General features: G+C 43.6%; 5 protein-coding genes across 10 annotated transcripts; 2 read left to right on the top strand and 3 right to left on the bottom strand.

The window, feature by feature from the left end:
- Positions 1 to 105: 105 nt before the first annotated feature.
- On the bottom strand, positions 106 to 16,320 carry LOC117647696. Its single transcript, XM_034389591.1, has 7 exons — positions 16,252 to 16,320; positions 15,989 to 16,185; positions 12,882 to 13,172; positions 10,447 to 10,738; positions 8,022 to 8,641; positions 4,297 to 4,396; positions 106 to 917 (listed from the first exon to the last, which is right to left on the bottom strand). Exons 1-7 carry the CDS (start codon positions 16,318 to 16,320, stop codon positions 498 to 500), a joined length of 1,989 nt encoding a protein of 662 aa, XP_034245482.1. The 3' UTR covers positions 106 to 497.
- Positions 16,321 to 17,539: 1,219 nt separating this feature from the next.
- On the top strand, positions 17,540 to 18,882 carry LOC117647574 (protein YIPF2). The gene is made up of 2 exons (XM_034389394.1): positions 17,540 to 18,302; positions 18,386 to 18,882. The coding sequence occupies exons 1-2, from the start codon at positions 17,799 to 17,801 to the stop codon at positions 18,740 to 18,742; spliced, it is 861 nt and encodes a 286-aa protein (XP_034245285.1). The 5' UTR covers positions 17,540 to 17,798; the 3' UTR covers positions 18,743 to 18,882.
- Positions 18,883 to 18,897: 15 nt separating this feature from the next.
- On the bottom strand, positions 18,898 to 20,831 carry LOC117647576 (ragulator complex protein LAMTOR1). Its single transcript, XM_034389400.1, has 5 exons — positions 20,692 to 20,831; positions 20,288 to 20,364; positions 20,105 to 20,194; positions 19,780 to 19,984; positions 18,898 to 19,701 (listed from the first exon to the last, which is right to left on the bottom strand). Exons 1-5 carry the CDS (start codon positions 20,734 to 20,736, stop codon positions 19,609 to 19,611), a joined length of 510 nt encoding a protein of 169 aa, XP_034245291.1. The 5' UTR covers positions 20,737 to 20,831; the 3' UTR covers positions 18,898 to 19,608.
- LOC117647572 (tRNA-specific adenosine deaminase 2-like) lies at positions 20,783 to 23,546 on the top strand. 6 transcript variants are annotated; one of them, XM_034389392.1, is made up of 6 exons: positions 20,783 to 21,009; positions 21,844 to 21,881; positions 21,968 to 22,148; positions 22,230 to 22,382; positions 22,462 to 22,591; positions 22,670 to 22,807. In XM_034389392.1, the coding sequence occupies exons 1-5, from the start codon at positions 20,809 to 20,811 to the stop codon at positions 22,576 to 22,578; spliced, it is 690 nt and encodes a 229-aa protein (XP_034245283.1). In that variant the 5' UTR covers positions 20,783 to 20,808; the 3' UTR covers positions 22,579 to 22,591; positions 22,670 to 22,807. The 6 variants fall into 6 exon arrangements, with proteins under 6 accessions (XP_034245283.1, XP_034245281.1, XP_034245282.1 ...); XM_034389390.1 differs by having other exon boundaries at positions 21,796 to 21,881; XM_034389391.1 differs by having other exon boundaries at positions 20,783 to 21,042.
- LOC117647571 (protein HEXIM-like) lies at positions 23,542 to 26,482 on the bottom strand. Its single transcript, XM_034389387.1, has 2 exons — positions 26,335 to 26,482; positions 23,542 to 25,919 (listed from the first exon to the last, which is right to left on the bottom strand). Exon 2 carries the CDS (start codon positions 25,770 to 25,772, stop codon positions 24,519 to 24,521), a length of 1,254 nt encoding a protein of 417 aa, XP_034245278.1. The 5' UTR covers positions 25,773 to 25,919; positions 26,335 to 26,482; the 3' UTR covers positions 23,542 to 24,518.
- Positions 26,483 to 26,561: the final 79 nt, after the last annotated feature.

The following is a 26,561-nucleotide window of genomic DNA, read 5'->3' as shown; positions in this document are numbered from 1 at the left end:
CCATATAGGCAGTTGCAGCTCATGTTAGCACCCAAAAGTATACCTCGCCCAGAATCATCAAGTTAAAGGTTTTCAATTACAAATGAAAGATAAGACACATTACAAGTGCATAGATGCTTGTATTCTTGAATTCAGTACAAATAGAAAACATGCAGATCCTTCCACACGGGCACTAACGAACAAGGCGAAACCACTGAATTTCAGTGTACAAATGGAATGAATTTGGGTTAAGTTTTGATGAATTTCAGGCAAAAACTACTGAATTTCGAGAAAAATTTCAATGAATTTTATTAAGTTTTGATGAATTTGAAGGAAATTTAATGAATTTTACATGTTTGATGAATTTTGGTGTGCAACTTTGGCTGGAGTTACTGTATTTCCCCTTGATAACGAACGAACATAAATTAAACATAAAACAGTCATTTAAAAATCCACTCATCATGCAAACTTCAGTGCACAGAATCGAAGAGGTCGTCAACTGCGTGTCCAGATTAAGATTAATTGCTGGAACAGGTTTCATCCACGAATACATCGAACTGCAGTTTCGGGCTGGCACCGAAGAGGTCCATCTCGAATTCACAGCTCACGGTGTTCGGGGGAGGGACAAACCCTCCGGACACAATTTTGCCGACTGCCAGTACTCCGGCTGAATCCTGGCCAGAAGGAGCGGGCGGAGCGGGCACAGGTTCAACGCCCTCAGGGGACGCAGCGTCCTCGTCCACTAGCCCTTTCACCACCTTCCAGTCGGGAACGACTTCACCGCCACCGCGAAGATTCATGAGCAGGTACAAAGTGTCTTCATCCCTAATACCGTAGTCTCTGAGGGTGACACCGTCCTGTAGTCGCATGCCGCTCCAAATAATTGTCTGATAATCGGGCCAAACGCCCTCCCACTTTCTGATCCGCTCTTTCACCACCTGAAACATTCAGCAACAGAAAGCATCAGTTTACAGCACGTCACTGAAAACTCAATGGCGAGAATTCGTGCTCCACGGGAAAGAAAAGAAAAGTCTTGCCATTCTGTGGCGAGAATCGAATTTCTCGCCATTCTGTGGCGAGAATTGAATCAAACGTCTCGCCAACATATGACAATAATTGCCACCTATCTCTATTTGATGTGAGGAAACACTAGATAAAATATTCTCATAGATTAAAGACACGAAATGAAATTTAAATCATTGTAGAATGATATTCAATGGCTAATATATCCCATGTATATCCGTTTCATGCGTATCGGCAGACAACGGCTGCCCAGCCCTGTCTTCCGCTTAAATCCGCGAGGCTTTCGATTCTCGCCAAATCTTGGCGAGAAACTTGGTTCTCACCAAATAATGGTAAGACTTTTGTTTCTCGTCACAGTTTGGCGAGAAATTTGATTCGGCGTGGAGGGAAGAGGGGTGGGGAGAGAGACAACCCATGCTTCGGAGTGCGTCCGGGGTCTATTGTCTTTTAATTTACTTTATCCATGCAATACCTGCTTTCGGTCAGAGAAAAGTTTAGGGTAGGTCCTTGGCTATGGCAAAGCATAGGCCGATAAGGGAAGGTGGGGCACAATGGGACACTTTTCTTTAAATTGACGTACCCAACTGAATATTTGACTTAGAATGCCCCAAACCGTCCTCAATGATAGTAAATCATGTACTCTTTAAAGTGGTGGAATGTGTACCGTGAAACGGGGTAATTTCGGACACTCGGTGTAATTTCGGACAACTCTGCCCGGAAGCATTGCGATGATGCTCCCATCTAACGGCCAACTTGGAGGGTTGTCCCGTTGCGCGCATCGCATCGGCCACACCTAAAACCATCTGATCAATCACCCGGAGGCCAAATCAGGGGCAAACTCCAGGAGAAATGGTGGTTTTTGTATTTAACCATTTTTACCTAAATTCGCTTTATGCGTAAAAACTTTGACTGGCAAGCCGAAACTGTTCATGGCCGGTTCATGAGGTGATTGTTTGTCGATTCAATCATGTTAAGAGCATACTGTGTCAAATTTTCAATCACCTGGGTCAAATAGTATGGTTTATATGGGCTCAAAACTAAAAAAATGCTACTTTACGGGGTAATTTCGGACATACAAACGTCACTCCAGGGAGAGTGGGTATGTCCTGAACACTTCCAATTTCGCAGGGTTTGAGTGGTGGAAGCTGAAGAGCTCTTCTGAAAGTTGAAGTTAATCCAATAACAACGATAATCCTCAATTGTTAAAGCGGTTTCTTTGTAAACTTCGAATTTCATGAAAATGGGGCAAAGCTACATCTTTAATACTTAGTTTTTTTATGTGCGTGTTCTACCTTAGTGTCAACGACTGTTTTGTGATTAATTTTCTTTCATGTGACATGAGAGTTGGACTTGGCGAATGGCTGCATAGCTCGCCGGTTTACTATGCAACGCTTTCCACTGAGCCCCTGTATCTTCCTAACCGTACATACGACACGACTACTTGCCTTTCATATGCATGCATGTGATCGTATGTAATCTTGTAGAGGCAGATTTAAGATTCACTTTCGCGTAATAAAGTATGGCCCGAGTTGCCTGTGAAAGCTAATCGGTCAAAAACTAACAAATAGAAGCGTTCTAAATGGCTCTACTAGTTCCACCCACTATTTCTGAAATCGAACTACATATGAGTGCAAAACATGACTTAAAATTATGTATGAATGACCACCCCTACCTTTCTTTTACATCTTAACCCTTACGAATTTCTCACATAATCATATTAGCACTTTAGAAAGAGACAGTGAGCGATTTTGGGACCAAAATCAGAACGAAAAGTCGTTTTTTCCAAGCGTGTCCGAAATTACCCCAAAATACGGGGTAATTTCGGACACTGCTTCGGACCCTCCACTGTAAAAACGGTGAGGTGCAAATATTTGAAATCAGCGCCAAATCGAAGCTAAAGGTGCGTAGATGATAAATTTTAACCCTCAAGTCCATGACAGCACCACAACTTTCACAATTTCAAAAAAACCTCTCAAAAGTGTCCGAAGTTACCCCGTTTCACGGTACTGTTGTTTTTTAATGTCATCAGGTACATTTCTTCATTTTCCCAAAACATTGCACTTGTCCCATTGTGCCCCGGTCTGGGGCACAATGGGACACCCCCTGGAGTAGGATGGGACACTGCGTTTTTTCATCGAAAAGATAGGTTTTAAGAGCTCGAAACACCGACAGGTGCAAAGTCCAATGTTTATTGACTCTTAAGACAAACTTGTGGAAGTATTTTGAGTAGCACATATACGGAAAACGCATCATACCCGATGAGTGCTGTCAACATGAAAGAAGACCTTAAATTAAACCAAGATAAAACTGCCTTCACTTGCACATTTTGCTCTGGAGTAAAAATGCAACACGGAGACATATCAATAGTGAAGTACTCGATGTATTTTGAAAAAGTTTTGTTTACGAAGGGGTTGGGGCATAATAAGACAGTAAGTGGGCTGTCCCATTGTGCCCCAACCGGGTCTGTCCCATTGTGTACCGAACGACACATCCGACCAGCCGCGGTCTAGCAGCATGACCACTCATCCGACAGCGTGGCGACACGAGTCACAGACGCGCAAAGGGTCAAGGAACAGGCCCCTGTTTCAAAATCTCATCTACCTTCATTATATTCCGAGCTACAGGTAATAATAAATCGAGTGCTGGTGCTGGTTTTACCTTGATTTTAGTGTTTGTAAACTTCGTAGCTACCTGCCCTGGCGGGAGAAGGTCGATCGGGGTCAACTCCTTGTGTCAACTTATCTGCTACTCATAGGCTATCTCACCTCGTGATTGGGAGATCCCACGGCAACAGGAAGGCGGCAAATTTGAAAGTGTCCCATTGTGCCCCGTGTCCCATTGTGCCCCACCTTCCCTTAATGGAAAAATAAAATAAAGGGTCTTAGGAATAAGTTTAGCAGGATAAGTTTAGCATGGCTAAAATTACGGCTCAGGTCTCGCTACGGAATGGCGAGACATTTTGGTCGCGCCAAATTTCGGTCATCAGTCTCGCCATTTAATTTTCAGTGGTCCGCTGCGACGGGGTTTTCGTCAGTTTGACACTGATTGCGATGCGAACGCCGCCTCATTCACGCTCTCCTCATTCCAGGAACGTGACCTCACGTTCAAACGAATGTGACAGAATGCGACGCTCCTATGAGCATTGGGTCACATTCGAACAGATGAGACAAAATGCTCAAAGGCACGTGACAATTTGTCACTCGTTTCAATGTGATGTAGGTTCCTAGAATGAGTGTTATTGAGGGTGGTGATTGCTGAAGTCACACGACTCCCGGATAAGACAAAGAAACTCACCGCAATTGTGTCCGAATCGTAGCATTCCAAAAGACGCAACTTGCCAGTGAGAAATAAGATTTTGATGTATATCACCGAACTAGGGGGCCGGGCTGGAATCCTGAACAGACATAAACAACGCTTAATGTCCTGCGAAGAAGTGTCTTCGTTCACTGAGATCCCAAACGCTATGAGTATAGCACGTATGCTGCAATGCACCGTGATATCGCACCAGACTTCATGTGCAATGCAAAAGCATTGCACCAACTGACACTATACGCTATATTCATAGCGTTTGGATTTTCAGTGTATTATGGTACGAAACCATATGGCTTATGGCTGTGTGTGCGCTCTGTAACTTACGAAGTCAAATTCTTTGTTAGAAACGAACAAATTTACATACTTTCCTATATTAGAAACGATTTTCGTACCATAACATGGCCGGCACAGCCTTTCTTAGTAAGAAATTGAGTCTGTAGACGTATTGGCAAACAGCAGGCAAATCGTCCACATATTGAGCGAAATTAAGCGATGTCTCAAAAAAGGCCGTCAAGCAAGGCCGTAGAGCTTAATTTTGAATTGGTTCATGACTATGCCCTATTGTGGGAATTTATTAACAAAGATTGGCCCAAATCCGTGGGGGTAACGACTGGTAAATATCGTGTCAGCCGGATTACGGATTACCGTGAAACGGGGTAACTTCGGACACTTTTGAGAGGTTTTTTTGAAATTGTGAAAGTTGTGGTGCTGTCATGGACTTGAGGGTTAAAATTTATCATCTACGCACCTTTAGCTTCGATTTGGCGCTGATTTCAAATATTTGCACCTCACCGTTTTTACAGTGGAGGGTCCGAAGCAGTGTCCGAAATTACCCCGTATTTTGGGGTAATTTCGGACACGCTTGGAAAAAACGACTTTTCGTTCTGATTTTGGTCCCAAAATCGCTCACTGTCTCTTTCTAAAGTGCTAATATGATTATGTGAGAAATTCGTAAGGGTTAAGGGGGGAGACTCGTCATTCTCCTTCAAAAAATCAGATTTTTGTTTTTGAGTTTTTTGAATTCTTTGTGTCAAACCCTTGAATTGGGTGGCTGGCTGGTTTTGAAATTCAAAACCGTTTGGCCAAAGGACGACATTTTGTAATTTATTTTCCACAGGATAGGTTAGACCGTTCAAACTTTGGAGCTATTTTACTCAATTGCAATATTTTGGGTCTTGCGCGCACGATTTAAGCCAGACCGTTGATTGTATTGACTTCATAATTTTTCCAATGTTTCACCTCCATAAGGCCGTCAGTCTGAACTAGGATATCTTCAATCGGACAAGCGGAAGTGGCCGAAAACGGTTATGGAAATGCTTAAATTTGAATGCTTTCTTTCGTACACCTTAAAATGTAAGTTTCAGGCACTTAGGAACCACCTATTTCAATTATCCTAGTTCAATCTAGAGTGCCGGGAGTCCTTTTGAAGGAGCAACAAAGACATTTATGATATGATGCCTCATTATCCAAAAATCATGCGCGCAGTGAATTTTTGTCGTATTTTCGAGGTTTGGCAGAAAGATTACAGATCCTAGGTTATGAGGCCTAGAGTCAAACTTTTTTTTCCAAAATGAACCTTAAAGAACCAGCTTTTTATTGGAAAACCCCACTGACCCTCAAATCTATTGGAAATAGTTTTCATGTAAGCCTGAAATTTGCTAAAATTATGGTGTTAAAGACGAGTCTCCCCCCTTAAGATGTAAAGAAAGGTAGGGGTGGTCATTCATACATAATTTTAAGTCATGTTTTGCACTCATATGTAGTTCGATTTCAGAAATAGTGGGTGGAACTAGTAGAGCCATTTAGAACGCTTCTATTTGTTAGTTTTTGACCGATTAGCTTTCACAGGCAACTCGGGCCATACTTTATTACGCGAAAGTGAATCTTAAATCTGCCTCTACAAGATTACATACGATCACATGCATGCATATGAAAGGCAAGTAGTCGTGTCGTATGTACGGTTAGGAAGATACAGGGGCTCAGTGGAAAGCGTTGCATAGTAAACCGGCGAGCTATGCAGCCATTCGCCAAGTCCAACTCTCATGTCACATGAAAGAAAATTAATCACAAAACAGTCGTTGACACTAAGGTAGAACACGCACATAAAAAAACTAAGTATTAAAGATGTAGCTTTGCCCCATTTTCATGAAATTCGAAGTTTACAAAGAAACCGCTTTAACAATTGAGGATTATCGTTGTTATTGGATTAACTTCAACTTTCAGAAGAGCTCTTCAGCTTCCACCACTCAAACCCTGCGAAATTGGAAGTGTTCAGGACATACCCACTCTCCCTGGAGTGACGTTTGTATGTCCGAAATTACCCCGTAAAGTAGCATTTTTTTAGTTTTGAGCCCATATAAACCATACTATTTGACCCAGGTGATTGAAAATTTGACACAGTATGCTCTTAACATGATTGAATCGACAAACAATCACCTCATGAACCGGCCATGAACAGTTTCGGCTTGCCAGTCAAAGTTTTTACGCATAAAGCGAATTTAGGTAAAAATGGTTAAATACAAAAACCACCATTTCTCCTGGAGTTTGCCCCTGATTTGGCCTCCGGGTGATTGATCAGATGGTTTTAGGTGTGGCCGATGCGATGCGCGCAACGGGACAACCCTCCAAGTTGGCCGTTAGATGGGAGCATCATCGCAATGCTTCCGGGCAGAGTTGTCCGAAATTACACCGAGTGTCCGAAATTACCCCGTTTCACGGTACCCCGGATTACCCCCGAATTACCTCCGGATTACAACAAAAAAAATATCCTGGATTACCTCCATATTTAGCAGGATTACCCCGGATTACCTCAAAATTTTCCCGGATTACCCCGGATTACCTCAAAATTTCGGGTCAACCGGATTACGGGTTACCAATTTGCTGTCAGCCGGATTCCCGCAGTCGTTACCCCCTCGCCCAAATCGGAGCGAGGGGTGAATCACAGTGCGCTTTGGTGTACACATGAGTACATTACAGGTAAGTACACCATGTAATACTCAAAAATTCCACATTTTGCAACGTTTTTATCCTAAACTTTGAGTCTGAAACGACATACTACACCAAACTACGCAAAACACTATGAAACTTTTGCGTTTTTAAAACGTCTGATTACACTGATTTTGGAAAATGTGTACACATAGTGCACTTGTGATTCACCCCTAGAATCGACTGAAGGAGAGAGCACTATGCTCATAATACTCGGGTCACTTATCCGTCACAATAGAGTACGTAGCGTGGCCGAAATTCTTGAAATTTTTCGCATGGCGAGATTTTTGAAGTTTTACCTATTCATAAAGAAGTTTTCTCAAATCCCGATATTTCCAAGCCCACATTACGGTAACGCCGGGTTACGCGCAATACCAGCGTAATAGGCGGTCGGCTCACCGCTTTCAACCGCTTTGCACTCGAGTGCAAATCCCGTCGCAATCGACTCAGCGTGTCTGTACGCAAGGGGAAATAACTCCAGCCTAATTTGTACACCAAAATTCACCAAACATCTAAAATTTACTAAACTTCATTGAAATTCATCGAAATTTGGCTAGAATTCATCGAAATTCGACTGAAATTCACCAAATTTTGACTGAAATACATCGAAATTCGACTGAAATTCATCGAAATCCGACTGAAATTCGACGAAATTCGACTGAAATTCATTGGATTTGTACACCGAAATTCACAGTGATTTCCCCTTGTCTGTACGTACGCACCTTAGAACCAGATGGGCTGTCTGAGTGGAGCATAGGCCGCTCTCCGCAACAGAGCGATCCAAGTCAAGCTTCTCGTCCCCCAGGGCCAGCACGCAGTCAACAGATCGGTTGAGGCGCCTGACTTGTATGGAGTCTGTGATGGTCTTCAAGATGACCCTCCGTCGGAGCACCGCTACCGCGTCCTCTGGGTCGACGCCCACCTCCACCGTCACGGGGGCCTTGTCGGCGTCCTCCACGGTGAAGCTGAGGCGCAGGGAGCCTCTCTCGCGCATCTCGAGGGTGTCCAGGCACGCCACGTTGTAGCAGGACAGAGGTCGGTCACCGCGCAGCTCCTTGCCGTCCAGAAAGAGTCCGTCTAGGCCGCCTCTGTACCCTGGCACCTCGCTCAGCAGGCTATTCACTTCCTCACAAGACTTGGCCGCCAAGAACTTCTTCCCCTTCGGATGTTGCACGTAAAGCCAGAGATTGGGCCCTAATGTTTGCTTGCCGCACACGTATAGGGTAGGGAAGCCCTTGCCCAGGGCGGCGCACAGACTCCCAGCGCCGTCAGGGCAGGAGCCGTCGGCAGCGCGCAGCCGCTGCTCGGCAAGGGGGATGCCCAACTCGCGCTCGATGCTCGCCTGCACACACACCATCAACACTGCATTACACACAAGGCCAACTCTACGACTTCGACCCTCAAAAGGCGTTTATCGGGCGGGCAGCAGACGACATTCTCGTCGGTAAAACCAACATTTTAAAATGACATTTTTCAATTTTCTTTTAAGGTGCTAGATCGCGTAAATTTTGGGTCACCGATTTCGTTCAAAATTTGTACATGCATTAAGGACGACAATACAAGCACCCCATTCAAAGGATTTTCTTCTCAAAAAATTTTGAACCGAAATATTGAACGTTGTAAGTGTGAAAACAGCGCTCGCGGAAAAAAACGCCTTCGGCTCAACTATGCGGCATATTCGTGTAGGGGAAAGGTGTCCGGAGGGCAATTGATCAGGCCGGGAGCCGCGCGATCAATATTTGTACGTTTGGTGAGGTGTTCAAAACCGACTACTTTCGCTCTTTTCTTTGACGCTACCCCAATGACACTAATTATTGTCGGATTACTTTCAGACTGATCAATTGCCCTCCGGACACCCTTCCCCTACACGGATCCGTTTTCGGATTCGCTGTACTTATCATAGTTTTTGCGTAGGCGTTCTTGCCGTTTCACTCAGTTTTCCGTCCTTTTCACACGTTTTGAATTTGGCGGTCGAATTTTGAGGCATCGGAGGGTGGCGCGGCGGAAAGAATCGGAACTGCGTGCAGGACGGCCGAGTCGGTGCGACACGTTTATGATGGACACCTCGCTGCATTCCGATCTATTGTCTCCGCTCCGTCTGCCCCCTCCCCTCCCCCCGCTGGAGACGCAGCCCAGGACCGGCAGCGCGCTCGGCCACTGGGGCAGCCCCAGAAGGGCCAACAACAGGATTAGGCCGCGGACACTACCCGTTCATTTTGCACTATTGGGATAAATTTATATACCCCTGGCACCGCGATGAGACGAGGAAAACGACTGAAACAAGTTTGATTTGATAAATTTGAAATCTCAGAAGTTCACCCGTTGCTGTGCTCATGCTGAGTGACACCTGTCAAGCTGTCTTTGTGCACTTTGACGAGGGTGCCGGTGCTCGCCTCGGCCGCACCGGCAACTACACTGCCAAATCAGGCGGCATTGACACGAAGATGATGCACAGTGAGGATAGGACTCTCCACCCCCAACAAGGGCCTTTTAATTTTTTGGAAGTACTCGACTGTGGTGCCATCTCTCGGGAAAGTGCTACACTGCCTGAACTGCCTGAACGAAAATGGCAAGGAGTATTCGCATGAGAGGACTCCGGTCAATACAACGGTCTAAGTTCCTTTAGCCGTTGCTTGGACCCCGGTCCGCGATCTCGCACCTTAATTTTTTTTTTAATTTTTACTGAATGAATTGCAGACTTTAAATATGACGTAGTATTTTAAGCATTTGAAAGGTACAAGTTCATGAAGAATTTCGTAAAGTACGAAGTACATTCTTTATGCTTACACTAAAACAAAGGCATAAAAATTACGCCCTTTAGGGCATAAATACTCTTTAACGCCCGTTAAGGGCGTTGTTTTATGCCCTTGGGAAGGGCGTGAATGATATAGGAACTTTAAGCAAAAGTTTAATACCCTTCCCAAAAGGCATTAACGATTCACGCCGCTCCAAGGGCGTAAATCGTTTACGCTCTGCAAGGGCATAATTTTAATGCCTTTGTTTTACCAGTGTGTGTAAGCTCAAAATACTTTGGTTTAACAAGCTACTTGTTTTTGTAGGGCCTAAGAAGATCAGTAATGTTTGATACAGTGACTTTTAGCTTACTTTTACGAACTAAGGAGAGTTTGGACGACGAATGAAACTCACCTGCAGCGAGTCGATGGAGTCAGTGGGGCATGCCGCCAGCAAGGCGTCGCCGGTGGGAGTCCGCACGCAGAGGGGCACCTCGCGGCCCTGCTTGGCGTCCAGGAGGCGCCATCGGCTTCCCGACAGCTGCTGGTCGCCGTTCCTCTCCGGCCACGCACCGAGGCGCCACTTGGTGCGCGCCAAGCCCCGCACCTCGGCGTCCTGCTCGCCGAGGGGGCGGCCCTGCGCGTCCCGCAGCGCCTCCACCAGGATGCTGCGGCCGCCAGTGCTCTCGTCGCGGCGCACGGTCATGCTGCAGCAAAAAACACGCAGATCCGAAATCGTTCACAAGAATTATTGCGTCTGGACGGCTCTCACCGACGGTTGAACTACTGCAAATTTTTTGGAAAGGCGGGTTTCAGTACAATCGAGCCCAATGGAGGTTCGATTCTCGACTGCTTCGCCGGCTTTCGGCTCTGCGGCCTTTCTTAGGGAAATATACACAGATTTAGATTCGTCTCAAGAAGACAAACAAAACATCTCAACACGAGGGGGAAATCACTCGCGTAATAGTCGGGTCACCGATTCCTAGTATTACGCGTAATAGTAATAGCAGCCAATTTTTTTTTTTTCATTTTCCCTATTTTAGGTTTGATTTTAGCCTAAATCTGGATATTTTCGAGTGTAATAAGCCTTTTGTAACAGTGTAAAAGAACGTAATAGGGAATAGTAGGGTCACAATTTTTAAGAGTGATTTCCCCCTCGTCTCAACACGTGCCATGGGTTAAAATGAAAAATGAAAGAGTTATTGAACTTCTAATGTCTTTTTGACCATTTAAGCACTCTATAAGTCCAACAACTCTTTCATTTTCCATTTAAACCCATGACGTGTGTTATCATATCATGTTTGTCCTCTCGAGACGAATGAAAATCTGAAAGGCCATGTCTATCTGGTTTGTTTAAATATTCACTCAACTTAGCGAAGTTCAAACCAGAGAGGACGGAACAGAGAGGTATAACTCCCATGCTAAGCCGACAAAGCCGAAAATCGAACCCCCACCTTGTCAAAATATCGAATAGAGCACTTCCAATTGGGGTTCGAGGGCCCGCCAGAGAGCAGCACCATCGACCCCAATCAGTTGTTCAAGCAGATTTATAAATGCCTCCGCCAAGCGTTTACGCTATTACGCTTGTCGGGGTTAAGTTTTCTAAGATCAAATGAATTTTAGAGAGCTGATACGACACATGTTTCGACATGTCAGCGATATTTAGTCGGCGGCGTCGTCTGCTGTCCCATGCTCTCCGCGATTTGACAGTAGCATGGCACAATTCTTTTGTAGTTCCGCGGGTGGCCACCACGCCTGGCCAGGCGGCGCTGAGCTTTGCCTTCGAACCCCAATGGCGTACCGTTATGTTTGGCGGGAGTCACTGCCGGGTAAAGAACGTTCTCCGCTCGCTGAGGGCCGAGCAGCCGACGCTACGAAATCGCTCAAATCTCGGGAATGCTAAGTCTTTAGGACTAAACAAAACCTGTTCTGGCATCACCTGATTTTGCACTTTCATACTGAGGACACGAAAGATACCTAGGAATAGTTTTTAAAATTAAGTCTGCAAGCGAAAAGCCGCGGCAGTTCAAACAAGGGTACGCGTAGCACCATGATTTAACTCTTAAATTCACCCACGGGAGCGAATTCTGTGAATGATATTGTGACAAAATGTTTCGGATATCTTAAGGAACAAACTGGTAACATTAATCTGGTGGAAAACGCTGACAATACTAAAATATCGCTAGTTTCAAGCGTCTGGCAGGCGTCTTCTGCTGGCCCTCAGCGAGCAGGACTTGCCATACTTCGTGCCGCCATATTTCACATATTGGAAGTGCTCTATCATGCCACCGAGTCCGATTTTAGAACCGAGATGGGTTCGATCCTACTTAATCGAAAATCGAACCCTCTCCTGTGTCCTTGCCATTTTTTCATAAGAGCGCCCCCCCCCCCGATAAAACCGATAAAAACAGCGAAAATATCCTGTTATGGCCTGCAGTGTACGGCTATACAAGAGAAGGGCACCCCTCGATTTAAATCGCCTGAAGGTAGGCAACTCACAGAACAATCCACCTCAAGGTGGCAACGCACAGAACATTCCACCTGTGACAGTAAGCAAAAAGTGGGACATGAATTCCCTGAAGGAGAATCCTGGGTACGCGCCCGATGATGCAGTTCTTCCCGCACAGCACTCGACTCCCTACACGCTTAAAACCTTACAAAGTATTTTGAGCACAAATAAACAAACTAATTTACTTTGTTATAAGAAGAAATAGTTCGTAAATTACGAAGTATTTTTTTGTAAGCTTATGTATGCTCAAAATACTTTGATAAAACAAACTGCTTTTCTATGTAAGGCCCAAAATAGTTTGTAAGGTATTCTCAGTGTACAACAGCCGCCACTGTACGCACCTCTCGCCGTGGTAGAGCAGGTTGGCCTTGTTCACTTGGCCGGCCTCACACTTTTCCCAGGAGTCCTTGGGCCCGAGCTCAGCGCGCTCCAGCTCCAAGTAGCAGCCCGCCCGGACGCCGCCGTTGTGGAGCCGCACGGTGAGGCGGCCGCCGGGGCCGGGCGCCACGAAGCGCACGCTGGGGTGGTCGGTGGCGGGGTCCACGTGCGACAGGGCGCGCAGGGGCACGTCGTCGCACAGCACCTGCAGCGTAAGCTCGGGCTCGCCGCGGGGCCCCACCAGCACAGCCAGGCTGGAACAGGCGTAGCAAGAGTTGTAGACGGGCATAGCTTGACGAGGGGGTATGCAATCGCGTTATTCTAGCTTCCTCTGGCCTGCTGCTAACATCGGCGACCCGTGGCGCTACCTCACGGACATAATGCGAACTACTGATATGGCGGGAGATTTTGAACTTGGAACATATCAAACAAGGTTTGGGAAGTGAATTTTGATCCGTATGACCTAAATTTCAATGAAGATGCTTCCCATGATTAAATATTGTGGCCTAAAGTTGATCCCAGGCACATGATTGACTACTTTTTGGTGTTCCCAAGAGCTCGGGTTGGGGTGGTCCGACTAAAGCTTTCTCGACATCTTTTATTTTAGACCTAATGTTTTTTCTTGAATTATTGATTGACTATTTTTGTGCTTTGTGATCACTGATCATGTTAACCTAATGTTTCATTAGAACTTCAATGTTACTTCTTCTTGAACAATTGAGTGAAAACTTATTTATGCAGCTCCTTTTTTCTTTGAATTTTTGTACGCAAATGAAGTGAAAAATTAATGTTTAAAATTTGTATTAATTAAATCTTAATATATACTAACAAATCGTTCACTTGCATGCCCTTATTATCAGAGTTAAGAGAGAATTATGGCTGTAGTGTCGATTTCTTTATGAACTGTGATAAGGGCGAGCAAGTGAACGACTGGTTAGTATATATTAAGATTTAATTACTACAAATTTTAAACAAAGGTGAGGAACATTAATTTTTCACTTCATTTGCGTACAAAAAGTCAAAGAAAAAAGGAGCTGCATAAATAAGTTTTCACTCAATTGTTCAAGAAGAAGTAACATTGAAGTTCTAATGAAACATTAGGTTAACATGATCAGTGATCACAAAACACAAAAATAGTCAATCAATAATTCAAGAAAAAACATTAGGTCTAAAATAAAAGATGTCGAGAAAGCTTTAGTCGGACCACCCCAACCCGAGCTCTTGGGAACACCAAAAAGTAGTCAATCATGTGCCTGGGATCAACTTTAGGCCACAATATTTAATCATGGGAAGCATCTTCATTGAAATTTAGGTCACACGGATCAAAATTCACTTCCCAAACCTTGTTTGAAATGTTCCAAGTTCAAAATCTCCCGCCATATCAGTAGTTCGCATTATGTCCGTGCCGCAGCGCTGTATGTTGTCCCCTGAATGTAGGCAATTTCAAGGAGCCGAGGAACCAAGAATAGTCTGTTCACTCTATAAGTAATAGGACGCGTAATAATACGCGTAATAGCCGCGTAATATCCGAAATTCTCAAATTTTTACCAATTTTGGAGTGTTTTGGGGCAGTTTTTAGCTAAATTCTGATTATTATGAGGCGTAATATAGCGTAATAGCCTAATAGTTAGGTCACAGGTTTAGAGCGTGCAACCCCCTCGTAGCTTGACCCGAGAGGACAGTCACTGGGGACTGATGAAGCAGATCAACCTGAAAACGTCGCCCTCAATGACAAACTTGTTCATGATACACTTTCATGAAAGTTATTTCAGATGTAAAGCCCCTGTTGCAGGTATTTGGCACTGCATACTAATGACTTGTGTTCATCGAAACTGAAATGCTATCAGCTGTGAGCTGCCTTTGAGCGCACTGTTGTCGATTCACTCAACTTGTTGGTTCACTCAACTTGTCGATTCATAACAACTTTTACCATACCTGAAGTCTCTCTGAAATGTCGTACATTGTCCCAAAGACCTTTTAATACTAGATGCTGAGATGCGACTAATGGGCTTTCATCAGATAACATAAATAGTCTCCTTGAATATTGTGTGAAGGAAGCTATGCAACCTGATTACATTGCTTCATATCAATACTTTTCAGAGTAGACAAAATCTGTTCCTAAAAGCAAAAATAAATAACGCTTTTTTGAGCAATTTATGTTAAGGCTTATTGGTCCACTAAATTTTTGTCAGAATTTCTACTAAGTACATATTCTACTACAGGAACATTAAATCAAGCTGTTACGGAAATAGACAGCTTCCGCTAAATTAGATAGTTACAGCACAACCTTTCCACCAATCTTTAAACCCTAAAGGCGGGCTCAGAGCCTACTTGCTTTGTTGCTTTCTTGGACAGCTTACTAAAAACTGAGCTCCAGCCAAATCGAAGATGGCATAGTTACAAATTCAAATAAAATTGACCTATTTGGTCAAAATTTTAAAATTTGTAGGAATTTTAAAGAGATGCTGTGGTCAAAGACTGGACTTAGGCACACAATAAATAACAAAGAGTACGAAATTTCTTGCAGTTAGTGCACATCGCATTCATATGACTATTTCACTTTTATAAGTGCAACTGGACTTGCTCGCCTTTGGACATTCTAGTCATAAAACTAACCGTTCAAGTTGGGGAGGACCAGGGTTTGGCGTACACTAATACACTAACCTGCTAAAACAATCGCCTGAATATGGCTCGCCTCTCTCCCTATTTGAAGGCCTCAGCCACCTCCTTCTCCCGCGCCGCCCTCGACGTTTCCGAAGGACCTTCATATAGTAGGCGAACCCTTGTAAACACATTGCTGCACCAGTCATAATTAAATCGTCTAAATTATTCAAATCCATGGTTCAACAACGTGCGACAGCACTCTCAGTGCGTGCACGGTGCCACGGCCTTCAGAAAGTGCGCACCAACGACCTCAGGCCGCAAAATTCCGAACCTTGCGACTTGCGACTGCGACAGCCCTTGCGACTATTGTAGACGACGTACCACAACGCCATCATAACCTGTTGCTGAGGCCGGCTCGCTACACAGGAAGGAAGTGTGGCAAGACTAAACAGCCTTCGCGACTCACCTGCCCATGGCGAGGAAAAGATTCTGCCAATTAACGCCGAACTTCTTGTCAACAGGCGACTGAAAGCTGCTGCAACCGACAATGCACTTGCTGCACTTGTTGTTGACGACCGTCTCCAGCGTCTCCAGCAGTCTCCGGGAGCGGGGGAGGGGGGTGGAGAGAGGAAGGAAAGGGGGAGAGGAAGGGTAGCTCCAGTACTAACAACGAACAAAATAAAAATTAGAGCCACAATTTGGAGATACTGACCCTGCAGCATCTCAAACCTGTTCGAAACTCTTTTTATATTTGCCACCAGATAACACGTAGCGGGCGTCCAAATGTAATACGTCCATGCTGTTATCGATATAATGGACTACACAGCGGCAACGTTGCGGCACATGATGGGCGGTCTTTTTGATTACTGCTCGAAGAGAGACTAATTTGCCATTAAAAACTGAGACATTCTATTCGATGCGAAAATTACAACATAGCCAACGGAGGCGGGTTCGAGTACGTCGGTGGTTACTGCTGCTTTGTTCTGGTCGGCTCAGAACAAACCAAGCGCCGTGGCAAGCCACTGTCCACACACTTGCGAGCCCGATGGTTGGCCTACCTAACAGGCATATGTTGAAGAGCCTCTGGCGCCACTGTCTCTTCCTTCCCTCTGGAAGATTCCCCCCCTCCCCCCGATCCTTCAGGACATTGACAGGAGGGAAAACTGCAGTAATTTGCACAGTCAAAAAATAACTCTTGAGGGCTGCGGCAGAAAGGTGAGGGCTGACTGCAGCGCTACAGCTACTTGCTCAAGTCAGAGGTCAATGACTTTTTCGTGTTGAGCTCTTTGACGAATTCATCTTGAATCACTGTAAGTCTGATGTATTTAAGAGGATGTCTTATGACAAGAAATTCCAACTAGTAGTTTCTGGCCATTACCTCAGCCATAAACAGAAGTACCATGTTTTATTTGGAAGTGGAGAGTTAATTCTAAAAACAAAAGCATTTTTAAGAGTCTTTATTACAGGGCTGATGATGGCAATATCATTTAAAACAAAACTGTGATACAACATTGGAGAATTGGTGAAGTGCTTCAGTTGCAAAAGATTAAAAGATATACAAAAAATAGAATATAAAGCAGTTTTGCCTAAAGTTCTTTGCAAGAAACTTTTATTTAATTTATTGATTTTTCTGATTTTGAAAAAAAAAAAACAGAACTTGTTTTTGAGGATGTGTTGCTACACTCACATATACTTCATTAATTTACGAGGAGATTCAAGCAATGCTGATGATGATGATGATGATACCTTCAATTATTCACAGAGAGAGAGAGGTGGGGTGGCGTTCCAGCAGACGACACAGGCACACCAGTGTAGACACTGTTGCCAACTGTGGGGCATCCCCCGAACTGTGATGGCGTGCGTCTCCATTCTTCTGCCTTCAATTATCGTGTGATACTTGAAAAGAGGTAGGTTTGAATATTTTAGAATTGTATCAGTACTTCTGATGACTGTTTAATAGACACTGTTGGAACCTGTTTGGTCGAGGACCATTTTGTGACGTTGAGTTGGTTGAACTGAACTTGGCTGACAGCAGAGTGACAGAGAGAGACGTTTTTGACAACACTGCATTTGTTGTGAAGTGTGGCGGTGTGGCTCTTGCAGCTTCCTTTAATTTTTCGACACATTTGGGCGTGGTTTTCGCTGAGATTGGCTCTAGTGATGTAATTCTTTGTTTTACGGCTGCCCTTCGCTCAACGCTGCTCATTTCAACTGGAAGTCGGCTGAGAGACATTGTAACCTCAAAGTGACTTAGTTCGACACTATTTTAGGGCAGTATGGATCCACAATTGGAATTTCACAATGCCCCCAGCGGCTCCATGCAAAATGCTGCGTTGTTGGATATTGATTCTGACTCCGACATGGACCCAGGCAAGACGAAACTGACTGACAACCCTCTAGAGGACAGCACCGACCAGTCTACCAAGAAAACATCATTTTGGTCCCTCGGCTTTTTCCAAAATCTATTTGATGTAGATACTGATCAAGTATATGATCGCCTTTATGGAGCCTTAGTTCCTTTTCCCAAGAGTTTCCTACAACATCATGTAAATGGAAAGCCAGATTTGTACGGACCGTTCTGGATTTGCACAACTTTAGTTTTTTCTATCGCAATTAGTGGAAATCTTGCAAATTATCTTCAAGCTGGAGCAGCTAATGAAAACTATCATTGGAAATATGATTTCCATGCAGTGACACTTTCAGCAACTGCCATATACAGCTATGCGTGGATTGTCCCCCTCGGCCTGTGGGCAGTTTTCAAATGGATGGTCCCAGAAGAGGTGAGGATTTGAGCCAACTTGCTGCAGATAAATCTCTGTCTGTTTACACTTTTTAATTTTTTGTATCATATTTATTTTTGCAGCATCGACTGTCATTCTTGGAATTGCTGTGTGTCTATGGCTATTCCTTGACCATCTACATTCCTGTTTCTGTACTCTGGGTGATTCAACTATCGTGGCTCCAATGGCTTCTTGCCCTCGTTGGTACAGGGCTTTCAGCAACTGTTCTTGTGACCTCTGTATGGCCTGCCATTTCTCAGATGGAGGCTCGCCGTTATCTAGTTCTTGGTATTATAATTGTACTTCATACTGTTTTAGCAGCAGGCTTTATGCTTTACTTTTTCCATGCTTATCCAGTTTTAAATAAGAAAAATGTAAGTCTAGTTCCTGAGGTGACCACCATTCGGAATGTGATGACTAATAATGCTACCCATTCGTAGCCATATGTTATGGTATCCTTTTATGGTATTGTTATGTACAAGTCATTCCTTTCACCGTAGTAAGGTTCTTTCCTGATTTTAAATTTTTCCTTGTTCCCTGTCATTTTTCCGAAATACAAATGTTTAATGTTCAAATGGAATGAGTAAGTCCTCAGTGCTGCATGATTTTTTATTATCTTCATTCATATTAACGGTAGTAAAATTAAAGAAAAGTTGTATTTTTCTGATGAACTCACAAGAGTGGATAGACAAGTTCATATTTTCTGTCAAATAACAAAAAGAAAAATGTACAGTACAAGAAGTATGAGGTAATGTCCAACAAATAGTTAAAAGCAATACATACTAATCAACTTTTTACAGATTGATTTCATGTGTAATGCTGTGGCCAATGCCCACCACATGCTTAAAGAAATACAATTCCACAGCCAAAATTTGCAGTTACAAATTCCATGTGCCACCCACACACATAACAAAAGATAATTGTAAAGGTGTTATAAAAATGTTTAAGTTAAAAATAGTTCCCTAGAATTCAAACAGATAAGGAACGAAGATGACCAAAGTGAATAGGGAGCTTCTCTAGTAAAATTTTTGTATTCAGTCATGGAGCAGGGTGTTCAAATGGTCTGTATGTATTCCCAAAAGAATTCACATTCCATTTACCCTAGATTATATCACAAATGATGATTCATCAGTATCATTCACTACTCATAAATGGTAGAATTTATGGCTTGACATTTCTATACAAAATAATATATATATAAGATAAATGACTTAATATTTCAACAAATCTGTGAGAAATGACTCCTTCATTCTCAGGAACACATCAGATGTGAGAGAAGAACGCATCCTTATTTTGTAAGAGTCTTTCACGGGATTCTGAAGGGCACAACAAGGTCCTCTCTGTGCTCCACCTTCAATTCTTCCAATGCAAAGTTGGCATTTTGAACAAGTAGTGAAATCTGAAAAGTAAAATTAACGTAGAAATTATCATATTTATTGTGTCAACTAAAATTAAACCAAACAATCTAATCGCTTACCATGTCCATGTCTGCATAGCTCAGAGGTGGGGCTGCAAGTACCTTTTCTGGCATAGGTATATCAATAAGGAGACTGGGTGCAGACAAATGCCATCGCTGGCTTGATCCTTGCATCAACAACCTTTGCTGGTATTGTTTAGAACGTTCTTTATATTCATGCTGCTCTAAATTATGTGAATCTAATGCAGCCACATCAATTACATTTCTGTAAACAAAATTGCAAAGCCATTGTTGAGATTAACAATAACATTTCCATAAAAAATAAAAGCAACAAGGAGCAATCTGCAAAAACAAAAAAAAAAAAAAGACTTCTGAAAAGACTTACGTAGCTGTTTCTTGTAATATCCTGCTCAATGCAGACTGTTCATCTGTTTTCTTCGGTATCGAGTTAGGGTAGCGGGAGATGAAGTCGTCACTACCAACAAGTAGAATGAATGGCAATGAATTTCAATTAAGAAAGAATAACTCAATTCACAAAAGAATTTTACAATATTTGAGAAGTACACACCTGTTTGCCCTTTGAGCCGGAGTGTTGTTGCTGACAGGATCCACAAGGAGGTGGGTTCGTTCATTCGTATCTCCACCCTGTAAACCAAAGAAGGTGGTGTCATAAATGAGAGAATAAGCATGGACATCAGGCTTGGGAACTAGTTGCTACAGGAATGTGGCGCTTTCCAAGACGAGGACGACAAAGCAGGCTGAGCACACTGCGCTGTATAGTCACTACCTGGATCAGCACATGTCATGGTTGCCTCTGCCTTGAGGAGTAATGTAAACAGTAAAATACGAAGAAGATTCAGAGACCAATGGCACAACAAGATAAGGAGAACGACGCCCATCAGGAGCCTTTCTAACCTCAACCAGGATAGGCTACGTGACAAAATGCACCATTAATAGATCAACGAAGCACACCTGAGACGCGCTGTCTTCTTTGCAACTACCCCAACAGCACCCCATGGCTCAACAGCACGAAATCAGCACATGTAGTAAACGTAGAAAGGTGTAAAGGATGTGTCACCGGGGAAAACAATGGGAGTGCATCACAGTCCTGACACTTCTGACTTCACTGTTCTCGGTCGTGTCAATATCGGGTATCGCGTACTACGAATAGTGAAAGAATTATTATCAACTGCAAATAACCACAAGCGTCTGCTGGCGTCTTCTGCAAGGAGCGTGAGCGTGGACCGCCTGCACAGGCACCTGCTGCGATTTAGGATTTGCGGCTTTTCAGTTCGTACTCCGCGTGGAAAGCCGGAATGTGTGGTGTGTAGGAGCCCCCTTGCCCACCTAGCCAGGATTTCCTTACAGTAGCTTGCATTGGGGCATGTCGATTGCGAAGTGGACAGTTGTTTTATTGTTGTTGGTGTTCGGCCTGTGGATGCTGGGGGTATTGGGTGTAAAAAACGCATGCATTCTAGTCTTGTTTGTTCTTCACTGCTCAATTCACTTCTATTTAAGATGATGAAATTGGAGAGTGTTGACAATGAGGTGGAAGCGATACAGGACGGTCAAAGCTTTCAAAGTGATGACATCGACCAACCATCAACAAATACCACATTTGTTACAAATTTAAGCCCTTCGATAGCTGAGGAACTCTTGCGCATTGAGCTAGAACTGTGCGCACAAATAAGCTCACTGATGTTTAGTCTGCCTGTACGGTATGTGTACAGTCCAATTGAGTATGCATTTGATCTGCACGCTCAGTTTGTCAGGAATTTCTGTAACACATCAAAAAAGGTTCTCTTCTTGGGAATGAATCCAGGACCTTGGGGCATGTCACAGACTGGGGTGAGAACTAGTTCAATGTTTACTTTGCTTCTTGCTTTCAATATCCTCCTTTTATCACTTATTTAAAAAAAAAAATCTGATAAAGTAACTGCAGTGCTGTAGCATGGTTTCAATTTATTAGGTCAGAGATGGAAACACCTGCATGACAATTTTTTTTCGACCAAAACTGAGCATGAGTATTCGAGCTTGATTTAGTATTACAATCAGCTCTTTGTTTTTTCTCTCCAGGTCCCTTTTGGAGAGGTATCAGTTGTGAAGGATTGGTTTGGTTTGCAGGGGTCTGTCAAAAAGCCGAAGCACGAACATCCATCAAGGTGAGCTAAACAAGTAATGTTTGGCTGTTGCTCCAAGCTAATCCCAAACTTACAGGACATAAAAATATTTATTTTCCATTATCTAGGCTGATACAAGGGCTAGACTGTCGACGCAGTGAAGTTAGTGGCAAGCGATTTTGGGGTCTTTTCCGAGAAATCTGTGGCTCAAACCCCTACTTATTTTTTAAGAATTGTTTCATTTACAACCAATGTCCAATAGCTCTTATGTCTGATACTGGAAAAAACATTACACCTGCAGAGTTGAAGGTAAGCCACATTTTTATTGATGATAACAAAAAGCTGTTGATTCACTTAAAAACTCTCGCACCAATTTTTGCTTTTGACCAGGCTTCTGAATCAAAAGTTCTGCTAGCTTTCTGTGATAAAGCTTTGACCAAAGTGATTCAACTCCTGAAAGTCCATTTGGTTGTTGGAATTGGGAAATTTGCAGAAAAGAGAGCTTGCATAGCTTTAAATGAAGCATGCTTGAAAGAAGTCAAGGTAAAGTTAAACCAAGATTGAAAAATCAAAAAAATAATTACTCACTTAAAACGTTTGATTAATAATGTTGCTCTTGTAGGTTGTCTCAATTCCTCACCCAAGTCCCCGTAATGCTCACTGCAGTGGAAATTGGAAAGAGGTGGTAGCAAAGATTTTGACAGATCTGGGCATTCTTGACCTTCTATCTGGCAACTGAAATTTATTCTTAGGTTTGTTGCAAATAATCAACTGTGTCTATTGAATGAAAAGGGAATTCAAACATAATCATCAGAATACCTTGTCTTCAGGCTTTCTGAAAGAAAAGAAAGAAGTTAAAATGGATTCTTCTGCGTCCAAGTCAGATGACTTTTTCCCGGAGAAAAAGGAAAGTTCTTCCAGAGGGGACTTGAAGGATGACATTCCGGTTGTTGGGGACAAGTTGAAAGAAGACGGTATGGAAATTGCAATGAAACTGGCCCAGCAAGCACTTGCAGTTGGAGAGGTTCCTGTGGGATGTGTTTTTGTTCATGAAGACAAAATCATTGCTATTGGAAGAAATACTGTCAATGAAACGCGAAATGCAACAAGGCATGCAGAAATCAACTGTATTGATGAGGTATGTATTTTTTAAAATTTGACACATGTGTTTCTTGCCTCTTTCTTTAAGCTAATTGTGAAGTTTTGCCCCTAGGTACTAAAGTGGTGCAAAAATAATAACAAGGACTCCTCTGCTGTTCTTGCAAACACAGAAGTTTTTGTAACTGTGGAACCATGCATTATGTGTGCTGGTGCACTTCACAATCTTCATCTTAAACAAGTCACTTATGGATGTCAGAATGATCGATTTGGTGGCTGTGGCACTGTTTTGGATGCAGGGCTATTGGCAGAAAATCCCTGCAAAATAATTGGTGGAGTGAGAGCTGAAGAGGCTATGCAACTTCTTAAAGACTTCTACAAAGGTACAAACCCAAATGCTCCAGTCCCTAATGTAAAGAAGAAGTCTGGAAGGAAATCTGATACTGCTGATTCCTAAATAGGAATTGTAAACTTGTGAACATTTTGAAAATTTTCACTTGTGTATCCATGACAAAACTCAAGAACTTTTCTGAGTGTGTGAAGAAAATGAGACTGCTTTGTCAGGGCAAATTATTTTTAAGAAATTAATAAAAACACCAGCATGTTAAATATCTCAGTCTTTAATGCTTAAAATTAATCTGACAAGTAGCAAGACTTTACACAAATCACAGTGATCTCATGAGTTAACTCAACAAAATGGTATTTTTTGTAAGAATTTCTGAAGACCTTTAAAAAGAATGGAAGACTTGACACACAAAGCAACTGTTGCTTTCCCAGTGAAGATATGTTACACAAGTCTGAGCACATTAGTAAGTGAAAAAATGGCAAGATGAAATAAACATGAATGCAGCACAATTGGAAAAAAAAAATAATAAATATCAAAAATGGGCATAAAGCTAAGAGAACTCCTCACAAAGTGGCTGTTATCATACAGGTAGACAAAGGCACCTACATTTTGAACATAATGAACATAAATAGGTAATAATCAAAAGTTTCATAAGATCCATGATAAGATGGATACAAACTGGTGAAAGTACAACTTACTAATTCTAATTCAGCACCAAAGCACTTAGCAAATTTTAAAAATTATCTAACACGTGCCAACAAATGCCATACAAAGAAAAAATGGGAAAAAAAAATCATTTCTGACTGACCAAGTTTAGTGCTAAACCAAGACAGGTAAGAAAGAATGTGAACTTGAAGAGCAAATTTACTAACTTAATCAACACACATCTTTCTTATTAATACTAAAACTTAAAGCTAGCTTACAACAGTGAGATATTTTATTAAAGATATGCCAATACTCCTACAGAACAGATAAAAACAAAGACATAAACTGCTTAGTTATTACTATGTACAAAGTAAATTGTAGTAAAAATATGCTGCCGAACATTATCAAAATTACTAATAGCACTGGCATATCTTTAATTAAAATAAGCTTGTGATTTACATCACAAGTTCTAGGCTCAGTACACACAGCCTTTAGTTAGGTGGATTATAGTTCCCCATCCACTGTTTTTGTCTGAGTAAGGAAATATGAAGTTACAGAACAGAACATATTCGTTGTTTTACAGATGACACCTAATGGGCAGTGACAGACGAAACAGTTGAATTCTCTTCATGGACAGATTCCAGGTGGAGAGGAGCGTCATTCAAACTTTCACTTTCCATATCCTGGTCAGAGGACAAATCAATGGTTTTGTCCTCCAATTCAATACCTGGATTATTGTTTCTGATTGCACTTTGGGGTGATGATTTACCACTGTGACTGCGTCCTGAACCACTTGATCGACTGGCTCCACTGCACCCTGAACTGCTTGACGATGAGCTCCCAGATGAGGTAGAACTATCGCTTTCAGAGTCGATGGATGATGAGAGGGATGAGGATGATTGCCTCACAAGGCTGCTTGATGATTGGATTCTTTTATTTTCCTGAACCAATTGTTCATTTTCAACAGCAAGCTTCCGAATCTCTTCCTGGAATATTCGTATCTTCTCTGCCATGACGGGTTCTATTGCCAAGTCTCCTTCAGGAACTTCACTCTCAGAATCGGTGCCCGTGCTGCCTATCAATTTTTTCTCCAGGTTGCCAACTTGCTGTTCTAACCGAAGATACTCCTGGATGAGGTCCACCTTGGTCATTGTACCCAATCTCTCCACGTGGACATCTTCATAGGTGTTAGAGAACTGTTTCCAGAGGTACGCCTCATCCTCTGGGGATGAAGAGAAATCCTCATCCGAGTCGATGCTGAAGCTCGAGTCCCTGGCCCTGCTGGTCCTGGAGCCCCGCAGCGCCTCCAGGTCCAGGGCTGGCACGTCCGTATGGTCCTCCATGATGAACTGCGTCGTGTTGTTCGGGGCGGGCAGGGCTGCGTTGGAGCGGTTTGAACGGTTGGGCCGTGGTCTCTGCTGCCTCTGCCTCCCCGACGAAGGGCTCGCCCCGCCTCCGCCCCCGCCCGCCGCCAGCTCCTTCTTCCACAGCCACACCTTCTTGTTGTGCTGCAGCCGCCGATGTTTCTTCCTCTTACGTCCCTTCTCCTTGTCTTTGTCCTTCTCCGTCTCCGTGTCCATCAGCTTGTCCTTGTCCTTCTCGTCCTCGGGGGTGTCCGGGGCGTCCGGCGTGCGGGTCCCCGCTGAGGATTCGTCGGGCGCGCGCTCTTGCCTGAACGCCTCCATCTCCACCGAGAGCTTCAGCCCGACGCCGCTAGGGGGCAGCACCGCGCCTCCTTGCTCATGGCGATCATGGCGTCGCGACGGATCGTTAGCAACCTCAATTCTAACCTCGGCCGCATCTTCCATACCTATTTCCTGAGCGTCCTCCGTCTCCATGTCCATGCTGCCGTCTTCCTCGAGCCACCTGCACACTGCGGACGGTCCTGGGCCCCCAGATCCTTCCCAGACAGCTCCCAAACACGCAGCTCTCCCGCGGTGTGGCGCGCGTTGCGCCGCGTAGAGGACTGTTGTGTGTAGTTCCGAAGTACACTGTCAAAAGATCGGTGGCAAAAAAATTGAGCTCATGTCGTGATTACTTTCTTCCAACATGAAGCAGATTGGCGGTCATCAAATAAGTGGAACTTCCAGGCAACACTCCGTATTATGTCCGTTTTTAAATAAATTTATAAATAAATTGTGATATTTTTTGGGGGCTGCAAGTTACATGTGCTTCGGGTACCTAAAGTGGGTTACTGAACTGAGAGCCGAGAAATGACAAGAACGGTGTGCCTTTTCATCAGAATCGTTAAGAGACACGTAGCAAATTTTCCAAATTTCGTTTTTTAACAAAAAATAAATTTACTCTCTGTGCCATTCCAGGCGAGAGGGAAATCGCAAATCGTGTCAACTTATTTGGCCAACATGAAATAATGAAATTTAGACTGGATTCGTCTTTGAACCTTACCTTCGGTCTTGTGTCGAATCGACTGTTGCTCAGAAAGACTGCTCAGTCACACATTTTTGGCCATGCTGTCAGAGCTTCTAGAATGACGATTGTCAAAAATCTGATTCTTGTTTTTTGTGTTTCAAGTACACGATGTAGGACTCTAGTGTCTAGTGACCCTTTTCTCCACGCCCCCTCCTCACCCCTCCTCCCTCCCCCCCCCCGGCCCCTCGCCCCCTTCGCCTCGC

The sequence above is a fragment of the Thrips palmi genome, unplaced genomic scaffold, assembly GCF_012932325.1.
Source record: "Thrips palmi isolate BJ-2018 unplaced genomic scaffold, TpBJ-2018v1 HiC_scaffold_2, whole genome shotgun sequence".
Taxonomy (NCBI): Eukaryota; Metazoa; Arthropoda; class Insecta; order Thysanoptera; family Thripidae; genus Thrips; species Thrips palmi.
The sequence above is the reverse complement of the archived record's forward strand: the minus strand, read 5'-3'. Positions and strand labels throughout refer to the sequence as shown.

Bases quoted from the DNA above. Each gene is read 5' to 3' on its own strand.
- LOC117647696 (XM_034389591.1), bottom strand. From the start codon at position 16,320: ATGGACGTATTACATTTGGACGCCCGCTACGTGTTATCTGGTGGCAAA. The intron at 16,186-16,251 runs GTTTGAGATGCT...GTTCGTTGTTAG, and splicing joins ATAAAAAGAGTTTCGAACAG to TACTGGAGCTACCCTTCCTC. The intron at 4,397-8,021 runs GTGCGTACGTAC...ATGTCTGTTCAG, and splicing joins ACAGCCCATCTGGTTCTAAG to GATTCCAGCCCGGCCCCCTA.
- LOC117647574 (XM_034389394.1), top strand. From the start codon at position 17,799: ATGGATCCACAATTGGAATTTCACAATGCCCCCAGCGGCTCCATGCAA. The intron at 18,303-18,385 runs GTGAGGATTTGA...TTATTTTTGCAG, and splicing joins AATGGATGGTCCCAGAAGAG to CATCGACTGTCATTCTTGGA.
- LOC117647576 (XM_034389400.1), bottom strand. From the start codon at position 20,736: ATGGGGTGCTGTTGGGGTAGTTGCAAAGAAGACAGCGCGTCTCAG. The intron at 20,365-20,691 runs GTGTGCTTCGTT...TTTGGTTTACAG, and splicing joins AAGAAGACAGCGCGTCTCAG to GGTGGAGATACGAATGAACG. The intron at 20,195-20,287 runs GTGTGTACTTCT...ACTTGTTGGTAG, and splicing joins CCGGCTCAAAGGGCAAACAG to TGACGACTTCATCTCCCGCT.
- LOC117647572 (XM_034389388.1), top strand. From the start codon at position 21,187: ATGCATTCTAGTCTTGTTTGTTCTTCACTGCTCAATTCACTTCTATTT. The intron at 21,568-21,795 runs GTGAGAACTAGT...TTTTCTCTCCAG, and splicing joins GGGGCATGTCACAGACTGGG to GTCCCTTTTGGAGAGGTATC. The intron at 22,383-22,461 runs GTAAAGTTAAAC...TTGCTCTTGTAG, and splicing joins CATGCTTGAAAGAAGTCAAG to GTTGTCTCAATTCCTCACCC.
- LOC117647571 (XM_034389387.1), bottom strand. From the start codon at position 25,772: ATGGACATGGAGACGGAGGACGCTCAGGAAATAGGTATGGAAGATGCG.